Source organism: Eschrichtius robustus, chromosome 5 (assembly GCF_028021215.1).
Source record: "Eschrichtius robustus isolate mEscRob2 chromosome 5, mEscRob2.pri, whole genome shotgun sequence".
Taxonomy (NCBI): domain Eukaryota; kingdom Metazoa; phylum Chordata; class Mammalia; order Artiodactyla; family Eschrichtiidae; genus Eschrichtius; species Eschrichtius robustus.
This window is the reverse complement of record NC_090828.1, coordinates 7,217,571-7,227,965: the sequence shown is the minus strand read 5'-3', so window position 1 is coordinate 7,227,965 and position 10,395 is coordinate 7,217,571. Positions and strand designations below refer to the sequence as shown.

General features: G+C 52.8%; 1 protein-coding gene across 1 annotated transcript; it reads left to right on the top strand.

Annotated features, from left to right (window-relative positions):
* Positions 1–1,004: 1,004 nt before the first annotated feature.
* On the top strand, positions 1,005–3,535 carry NEU2 (neuraminidase 2). The gene is given in 4 exon segments (XM_068543658.1): positions 1,005–1,061; positions 1,119–1,242; positions 1,245–1,357; positions 2,597–3,535. Coding segments are annotated over 4 exon segments (1,233 nt in total).
* Positions 3,536–10,395: the final 6,860 nt, after the last annotated feature.

The window sequence follows — 10,395 nt, the reverse complement described above, 5'->3', positions numbered from 1 at the left end:
AAAATGCAAGCAGTTGGAAAGGGTGTACAGAGGAGAAGCTGAGTAACTCTTAGGGCTCACCCTGCTTTCTACTTTCCCTCCCCAAACTTGCGTTGGAGGTGGGGCTCCCCAGGAGGCAGGCTCTGACGCAGGTGGTTTGTAGGGGAGTCTCCTGGGGTCAGTGCTGTGCAAAGGAAGGGAGGGTGGTGGGAGGGGCAGAGGGAGAAGCTGGGCCGCGAGCCCACAGGGAGCCCTGGTGCTGGGACCCTTCAGAGCATCTGAGTTAGGACAAGGGGACCGGGTCTTTATATTCTGGGCAGGCCAGTCTTCAGATACAGTGCTTTCTGGGGTATGACCAGGAGGAGGAAGTTCTTTTCAGCCCCCTGAAGGGGACCCAGGTGGCCCAGCACGGAGTCCACTGTCATGCACGGTCACCAAGTTATCTCCAGCCCTTGCCACCCTTTTGGGCCAAATGCTTATTTTTCATTTTTATTTTCTCGTAGCTCTGGAGGATCCTCTGAGTCTGGGTGAGCCCTGTCACCCAGGGCCTCCCTGTTCCATTCCCATCGCCCTGTCCCTGCCTCAGGGGTGGATCCCACACGTGGGGCACAGCTGGGCCTTAGCCTCAGGCAGCCTGGGGAGGAGAACCTTAAGAATCAAGGTTTCCCCCCACTACCCCGCACTACCCTTTTTTTTTTTTTTTTCTAAGACAAATTTCTAGGGCTCTGGAGTTATAAAAAGCTCCCATGTGTCATTTTCTGGCAGTTGGACAGCTGCAGAATGTCACTCGGCAGGCCCTCCCACCCCACCCGGGGATCGGTGTTTGATTGATGGGTTTGCCAAAAACAGTTGCAGGTTATCACAAATCTGTTATAAGGAGGTTTGTCAACTTGTAAGAAAAATACAACACAAAACGCTCTTTTCCAAATACCCGCTCCTAACATGTCAGGGACAGAGGTGTTGCCAAACTCCGTGGGAGGCACGTGAGGGTCAGTAAACAGGGGCCTGGAGTGCAATAAAGGGGGATGAACCCCGTGTGGGAGGAGGACAGGACACCCAGCATCAGTCAGCTCACCTGTGAGGTAAGCTCCACCTGCCCCGGAGGGCGGCTCTGGCCCCATCTCAGGACCTGACTGCAGGGGACTCATCTCCTCTTCCCGTGCCCTCCTTCAAGCCCCGTGGCGTCCTGCCCCATCCTGCAGAGGGAGAGAGTGTTCCAGTTGGGACCCCATGCCTGCAGGATCCCCGCTCTGCTCTACCTGCCTCAGCGAAGACCCTGCTGGCCTTTGCGGAAGGGCGGACAAGCAAGAAGAATGAGCACACGAAGCTAATTGTCCTGCGCAAGGGAAGCTACAACGTGCCCACCCCCCAGGTCCGGGTAAGGCAGCAAGTGGCTGTGATTGCTCTGCCGGGAATACGGGGACCAGCTCATCCTTAGATGGCTGAAGTCTGGGGGACAGAGCGACCCAGGGGACCATCAAGGATGGGACAGAGAAGGTATCTCCAAGTGATCGCCTGGATCTCACATGGGTTCACCCTGAACAAGTCCGCCTGGCCTAGCTGCATCTGTTTTATTACAAGTCAGTCAGGGAAACTGATTTTGGAAAGGTTTCCCTACATCCTTGAGAACCTGAGGGAGGACTAGTTCAGCATCACATAACTGGGAGGGAGTTGATCCTTTGAGTAAAATTAACCTGGGGTGGGTTGTTGGAGTGATTGCTTGCAACCTGAAGTTCCAGCATGTAGATCAAGTAATTCTGATGAAGACACCCAAGGCTGGCTTTTCACATATGAAGGGTTTAATATCTTTACTTTGTGGTCCTTATGTCCTTGTAGTTGTTTAGAGCATGGGTTTGAAGCAGATGGACCTGGGTTCAAGTCCTGATTCTACCGCTTACCAGAAGTACGGCCTTGGGCAGCTCATCTACCTTATCTAAGCCTCTCACTCTGTAGATGTAAGATGGAGATCGTAATACCTGTCCCCCAGGAGTTAGAGGTTAGGGTTACATGAGGCTATGGACATTAGACTCTTGGCACGGTGTCTGTCCTGAGAAACACTCACTGGGGGATAGCTATTAATGAACAAGGATAGACAGCAGAGCTGCAGCATCTATGACATACGCCCGGGGACTATGGAAGCTCACGGTGAGTCCTAGCAACATGGTGCTGCCCCCTCCTAGGCTACATTAATAGAGGATGGTGTATAGAAGGGGGGAGGCGACTGTCATATTCTGTCACACACAGGCAGAATATTGTAGTTATTACCAGGGCTTTACTTTTCAAGAATGGGAAGCTGGACTGAGCTGGTAAGTTGAAGGAGCCAGGATGGAGCTGCGAATGGCTGGTGCCTGAATCATCTTTGTACTTGAGGTCTAGTACATCATAGGTGCCCTGGATGTATGTTGATGGGATCGGCTGGGGTTGGGCTGTCTCGGAGGGAGTGAGGCGGAGCCCTGGGTCCCGCTCTGGGAGGTGTTGTGAGGGTGAATGAGCACTGGACCAAGCGTTCTCCTCCATGACCCTTGATCCTAACCCCACACCGCCCCCCAGAGTGCAGCCTCTGTCACTGTCACTGGCCATTTCCAAGCTGTGCTGCTCCTTCTCTCCTCACTTGCAGTGGCATGCACAGGAGGCGGTGGCCCAAGCCCAGATGGAGGGCCACCGCTCCATGAACCCAAGCCCCCTGTACGACGAGAAGACGGGGACCGTTTTCCTCTTCTTCATTGCCATCCCTGGGCAGGTGTCTGAGCACCACCAGCTCCACACCAGGGTCAACGTGACACGGCTGTGGCAGGTCACCAGCACCGACCACGGGAGGTCCTGGAGCCCCGTCAGGGACCTCACGGACTCCGTCACTGGCCCGGCCCACAAGGACTGGGCCACTTTCGCGGTGGGCCCGGGACCCTGTCTGCAGCTGCACAGCCCGACGCAGAGCCAGGTGGTGCCAGCCTACGCTTACTGCAACCGTCCCTCCCTGCAGGCGCCTTCCCCTTCCGCCTTCTGCCTGGTCAGCCAGGACCACGGGAACACGTGGGCAAGAGGGAAATTCGTGGCCGGGGACACCCTGGAGTGCCAGGTGGCCTAAGTTGGGGATGCGAAATGGAGGGTTGTGTACCTGAACGCGAGAAGCCCCCTCCGAGCCAGGGTCCAGGTCCAGAGCGCCAACGACGGGCTCGATTTCGGGGAGACCCAGCCAGTGCAGAAGCTCGTGGAGCCTACCCACGGCTGCCAAGGGAGCATCACTGGCTTCCCCAGCCCCCGTGCGGGATCAGAATCCCCAGACCAGTGGCTGCTCTACACGCACCCGACTGACCCACGGGGGAGAGCCAACCTGGGCGTGTACCTCAACTGGCAGCCCCCCGCGCCCTTGGCCTGGTCGGAGCCCACCCTGCTGGCCCCGGGCAGCTGCGCTTACTCAGACCTCCAGAGAATGGGCGCCGGCCCCAATGGGTCACCCCGGTTTGGGTGTCTGTACGAATCGGATGATTACAAGGAGATCGTCTTCGTCATGTTCACCCTGAAGCAGGCCTTCCCAGCTGAGTTTTTGCTGCAGTGAGCCCACTGTGTACTGCGCAAGAGGGCTCTCCCCACTGAGAGGCTGGCGGCTTCCTTCCTCCCGGTGCCTCTGGACCTGGGAGGCTGCCTCTCTGTTCCCTTCGTCGAAGGCGTGCAAGTGCGAGTCTGTCTCTGGGCTCCTTTCCGCCTGCGCTGTCTCAGCCTTCCCAGAGGCTTCTACTTGCAGCCCAGAAACTGAAGGAACCTGGCCTCCTGGAGCCCCTTGGTTCAGCCTGCCTGCTCCCCCCAGCCCAGGTTTTCTGCAGGTCTTGATAAATTATCTAGTCCAGCCCATTTCTTCTTAGCAAATGCTCATCACGTTCCCAGGCAAAGGCTGGGACAAAGCTGTAAATTAGCAAAGATGTGTGCATATGTTTGTGTGTGTGTCTGTCTGTCTGTCCATGTCTCTGTGCACGTCCTCAATGCTTTAGAGTAGGGAGCATGGGGAACGGTCCTGCAGGGAGGTAAGGCAGAGGCGAGGAAAAGTAAGCTGGCTTACGTCGTTGTGTTAGTTTCCCAGGGCTGCTGTAACAAAGTACCACCAATTTAGTGGCTTAAAACAACAGAAATTTACTCTCTCACAGTTCTGGAGGCTAGAAGTCCAAAATCAAGGTGTTCAAAGGGCTGTGCTCCCTCCCAAGGCTCTAGGGGAGAGTGCTTCCTGGCCTCTTCCAGCTTCTGGTGGCCCCAGGCCTCCCTTGGCTCGTGGCTGCATCACTTTCATGTCTGCCTCCGTCTTCTCATGGCTTTCTCTTCCTTCCTCCCTGCTTTCTCTTCTGTATCTTTTAAGTACACTTGCCATTGGATTTAGTGCCCACCTGGATAATCCAGGGTGATCTAGGATAATCCTTCAGTTAATTACATTTGCAAAGACTCTTTTCCAAATAATGTCACATTCATAGGCTCTGGGGTTAGGACATGGATATATCTTTGGGGGCCACCACTCTACCCACTACAGTCATCATAAGTTATTCTTCTATAGGTGATGTGGCTAAAGGTAGTAGCGAAATTCCAATGAATCAGGTAATTCAGAAGAATGGAGAGGGAGGGCTGTTGGATGTGCGCCTGTGGCACAGAGCTGCTCTGGGCACTCAGTCTTTGGGGTGACATGTATGTCACCGTGTGGAGGCTAAGAAGGGAGGGGGTTCTGTGTTGTATAGTCCTTGCCGTGGAGAAGGAGCAGGAGAAGGCTACTCCCAGGTTGTCCTGAGGTGACAACCTGAGAGAGGGCCCCTTCTGGGTGGAGGAGGCTGGCTCTTGTCTGACCTCCGGGGTCTTCAGGGGCCTTTGTCGCTTGTCCCTGTGGTAGAGTGGACTTGCGCTCCGCCCCCATCAGAGCCCCTCTAATCAGCTCTTTTATTGATGAGAGCAGTCTAACGGTTTGATGACGGGGGTCAATGACAGCGGCCGTGGGTTCTTACGGCTGAGCCGTGTCTCCGTGAGGCCAGGCAGTGGTTAGACGGGTTGTTCGCAGTGTGGGGAGCTGGAGATGTGGCTTTAGTTCTGGGTGTGGTTTCCGCACTGGCCTCCTGCTGCTGCTTCTCTGCGTAGGATTTTAAGAAATCCAGCTGGAAGGATGAGGAATTAGGGCCTGGTCATTGCTGGGATGGAAAGTTAGGCCCCTCTGTTTGGGGGATGCCCTCCTGGTGGCTTCCAAACCCTACAAAGGGAGCTGTAAGTGGGGGGCTGAGGCCAAATTAGGAGGGTGAATATGAGGGCTTGCAAGCCAGGGGCAGGGCACCCTCAAGAAGTTTAAGGGGGAGGGCAACCCTATAGTGTAGTATCTATCCCAACTGGGACACTTTTGAGAGTGAAAGGATGATGCTATTAATAGTTACACCAAGACAATGGGCATTAACCAGGACTGTACCAGGCACACCAGAGGTTTAAGAGGGAAAGACCCACTAAAAGCTGTGCCAGGGTTGACCTCTGTTGATTATCCTGGAAGAGTCAATCATCTGTTAAGGTCTTGAGATGAAGCAGGAATAAGATAAGGCATCTGGCTACTGCCAAGCAAAGCTTCACTCTCTTAAACTCTCTCCTTTCACAGAGGTCAGTGGGTCTCAAGTCCAACTGCTTATTAGGATTCCCTGGGGAGGGACTTCCCTGGTGGTCTGGTGGGAAAGAATCCGCCTTCCAATGCAGGGGACGCGTGTTCGATCCCTGGTCAGGGAACTAAGATCCCACATGCTGGGGGGCAACTAAGCCTGCGCGCCAGAACTATTGAGCTCGTGCGCCTCAACAAGAGAGCTCGCATGCCACAACTACTGAGCCCACACACTCAGGGGCCCACGTGCCACAACTAGAGAGAGAAAAACCTGCAGGCCACAACTAGAGAGAAGACCATGTGCCTCAATGAAAGATCCTGTGTGCCACAACTAAGACCCGACGCAGCCAAAAACAAAAAAAAAATAAGGAAAATAAATAAATAAATAAAATATTTTTTAAAAAGAACAGAAATCAGTGATGTTGAAATTAAAAAAAAACAAATTCCCTGGGGAGCTCTTAAATTATGCTGATGCCCAAACACAGGTATTTTTTCAAAAACTCCTCAAGTTATTCCAGTGAACATAAAGATCAAGAAGCACTGGCACATGCGGAGCAACTAAGCCCGTGCACCACAACTACTGAGCCTGCGCTCTAGAGCCCGCGAGCCACAACTACTGAGCCCGCGTGCCACAACTACTGAAGCCTGTGTGCCTAGGGCCCATGCTCTGCAACCAAGAGAAGCCATTGCAATGAGAAGACTGCACACTGCAACAAAGAGTAGCCCCTGCTCGCCACAACTAGAGAAAGCCCGCGTGCAGCAACGAAGACCCAATGCAGCCAAAAATAAATAAATAAATAAATTTATTAAAAAAAAAAAAAAAAACTCAACAACCTGTGAACACAAGATTTGTGTACCTCACTCTATGTATGTTATACCTCAATAAAAAAATAAACATTGAACTGAATAGTGGATTTGGTAGTTAAACCTCCAAATCGATATATTGTATTGGGTTGTAAAACTTTGGAACTGAATATTTTTAATAAACTTTTGGGGAGGAATAATTTTAGATTTATGGAAAAGTTGCAAAGTTAGTACGGAGTGTTCCCGAACACCCCACACCCAGTCTCCCCTGATGTTCACATCTTACATAACTGTGGTACAGTTGTCAAAACTGAGAGGTTAACATTGGTACATTACTATTAACTAAATTCTAGACTTTATTCAGATTTCACCAGTTTTTCCACCAATGTCCTTTTTCTGTTCTGGGATCCAATCCAGGTTACATTTAGTGAAACTGAATTTTTACTGTAATTTGTGTCCTTAGAGACACACACACACAGATTGATACACAGTTCCAGCAGGCCCCTCCTCTCCTCCTAACTTCCCCTAAAAACCACTTGTCAAACAAATGAATAAACAAGGAAACACAAAGAATGTGTGCTTCAGGCCTGGACTGCTGCGGTGAAAATGTTGGAAATAGTTCAGACTCTGAAGGCTGGGGAAGATGGCCCCCAAATCAATTACACGGGTCTAGGCTGTGCCACATTGTGGGTGAGGGCCTTGGCCAGTTTTCAGCCCAATGACCCTGCCTGGGTCGTCTGGGGCTGGTGCAATGTGTGTGTGTGTGTATGTGTGTGTGTGTACCCTTGTGCATGGCCATTGTACATCCACTTCCAGGCCCAAGCTGGAGGGAGGCTGGTGGAGCAGCCCTGTTCGGTGCTCTGCCTGGTGACCCCAGAAGCAGGGCACAGACACAGCAGGGGGCAGGGAACCATGGCCTTGCCCGCACTCCCCTTAGCAAAGGCAGGGAGACCTGGGGCTCCAGGTTTGGAGAGCCCCCTTTGGCCCCAGTTCTCACAGGTATTCATCTCAGAGCAGCTAGTGCTCACCTCAGATCTGTGCAGCTCCGCTGTGCGGCCCCTCTGTCTGCACGCCACCTTCAACTGCAGCCTCTGGTGTGGCCTTTTCAACTGTGATGGTCACAGGAGCCTCTCCACGTTTATTTCTTGGTCTTCCAGGAACAGCGACTGTGGCCCAGACTCCTGGGGCCTGGGGGACCAGCTCTGGGAAGCCACTGAGGAAGGGATTCTGAGGCTGGGGAGTTGGTATGGCTGCTGACATACCTGCCACTGGGGAGGAGGCACCAAGGCCCTGACAAGGCCTGTATGGTGGGCTGAGTAATGACCCCTAAAGTTATCCACGTTGTGATCCCTAGAATCTGTGACTGTGGCCTTACGTGGCTAAAGGGACTTCGAAGATGGGATTAAGTTGGGGATCTTGAGGTGGGGAGACCATCCTGGGTGAGCCGGGTGGGTCATAGACGTGATCACACGTCCATAGCACAAGAGGCAGGGGGAGAGTTGACTACAGACAGTGAGGACGTGACACTGAAACAAAGCGCTACACTGCTGGCTTCGAAGATGGAAGAAGTCACAAGCCATGGAATGCAAGCAATGCAGCTCTGGGGGCTGGAAAAGCAAGGAAGGACTCTGGAGGGGACGTGGCCCTGCTCATAACTTGACCTTAGCCCAGGGAAACTGATTTTAGACTTGTGCCCTTCAGAACTAGAGGAGAATAAGTGTGTGTGGTTTTAAGCCACCAAGTGGGCGGGGGTTTTTTACAGTGACAATAAGAAACCAATACAACCCTGCTCTTCTTGTCTCAGCAACTGAGAAGGGGGTGCTTCTGTGGTCAGCTCTGAGAGACAACACATCCCAGGACACCTCAAGGTTGCAGTGGCCAAAAAACATACAGAAAAAGAGAAGCTAGAAAAGGGATCATTTCTGTCATGTCTTCATTTAATTCCTCTCTTTGGTCAATCCTGACATCTGACGGCTCAAAGGAAGAGACAGAGGAGTTTTGACATCTATCACCCCTGTTGTCACAACCTTTCCCGAGATTGCAGAATCCCCCATCCATCCCAGGATCTTCACGATCTGGAAAGGACTCCATCCTCCAAACACCCAGGAGAGGGTAGATAGACTATGTTACCATGGCAACCTTCCACTCCAGCCAGTCAGCCCACAGCAACCTGGGCCATGTCCCAAGAGTTACTCTCTGTGGGCAGGAGGGTAGCGCCCAGGCCTTCACGGCCTATTGAAAGCAAGGCCGAGCTCACCAGTATCCTAAGAATCCTCGGCCCCATCCGGGTCCTTCTATTCATGGTCAAATAGCAGCCATCCTCCAACAACTAGCCCCATGTGAAGGATCCGTGCAGTCCGACTGCATCCTGGGCCATCTCTACAGCCCCTGCCTCTCTAATAGGAGCAGGATTCCTGAGGACCAGGGACCTCCTCAAAGGGGGAGGAGGCCACCAGATACCTTGCCGTCCAGAGACCAGAGCTCGGAAACACGATCAGCGCCAAGGAGTCGGAGCTCTTGTCACTATTAAGAACCCCCAGGACAGGGCCATCATTTCCATCACGTCCCCATTTACTTGCCTCTTTGTACCGTCCAGATGCCTGAAGGCTCACGGGAAATGACAGTGGAGAATTGAGAGCTACCTGCTATGGCCTCTCCTACGGCCACACACATTGCTGAGACTTTGCAGAACCCGTCCGCTAAGGACCCAGGAGCAGATCAGGGTCAGCGACATGGCCAAGGCCACCTTTCCCATACCACCCACTCCAGGTGCCAAGAGTTCAGTTTGCTTCCCTGGGATGGCTAAGGCCACTGATACACAATGGGGTATTGTGTCAGCCACGGACCAGATGTTGTTCTGGGAGCTGGGGATTCAACGGTGACAAGACAGAGCCACTGTCCCCAAGAAACTTGGATGTCGTGGGATAAAGTGGATGATAGACACATAAGCAACTTAGAGGGAAATGCAACTCTGTACAGGTTAGTGATATAGAGAATGTAAACGTGGTCAAGAGTGACAGGAGGTGACACTTGAGCTGAAGCCCAGGAGAAACAACAACACTTCAAGGAGCCACAGCTGTGGACCCAGGACCTCACCAGCGTCCAGCTGGCTGCCAGCCCCCGGGAGCTTAGTCTCTGGCCTTTCCCTGGTGTTGCCTTTGGAGTCCACTTCATGGGTTTCCTTCTGCCCCATTGAGCAGAGGCTCCCACAGCATGGGCCCCAGAGCCCTAACATCACCTGTGGAGCCGTGAGAAATGCAAACTCTTAGGTCCTACTGAATCCGCCAGACCTTCTGAATCTGAAACCCTGGGGGCGGGGCCCAGCAAGCTGGGTTTTAACAAGCCCTCCGGATGATTCCGATGCATGCAAAAGTTTGAGAACTTGGAGAAACCCTGGTATAGAGCCCAACCTGCTCAGTACTTTATTTAAAATGCAGGAAGCTGCTCTCAGTTCTGCAAGACCTTCTTTGCTACCCTGGTGGTCTTACTGACACAGATGGCGCTGGTGGGATTTAAGGCCTGGACCCCAGATGAGGGTGGTGAAGTGAGAGGTTGGCAAAGTTCCTCCTTGCCCAGGCTTTCTCTCTGCCTGCAGAGGAGAAGGTATGGCTGGGCACACCTATCTAACTTGGTCAAAACAATGAGAAGAGGACGTCCTTTGGGCCTGGAATAAAGGTCCATGGGGTCTCAATGAACCTTCCCTTGGTGCCAGTGGGTTGCAGCCCACTCGTTTTCTGCTAATCTCTTACAGCTGGGCCCTCCTCTGTTAGCCGTGGTGCACCCCTGACCCTTGCTCAACAAACCCCCTTCCTCTGTCACAAATCCTTGCGCCGAACCACAACATCTACGGGCCCTTGGCAGGTGAGTCTCGTCCCTCCTTGGCCACTCCGTAGCTTAAATATACGTTTCTAATTAGTATAACCTAACAGAAAGGCTGCCAATAAATTTTTACAAGATTCTAAAGTCATGAAGCTGCACAGAGAGTTTATGCAGCCTTTGTGTGCACGGGC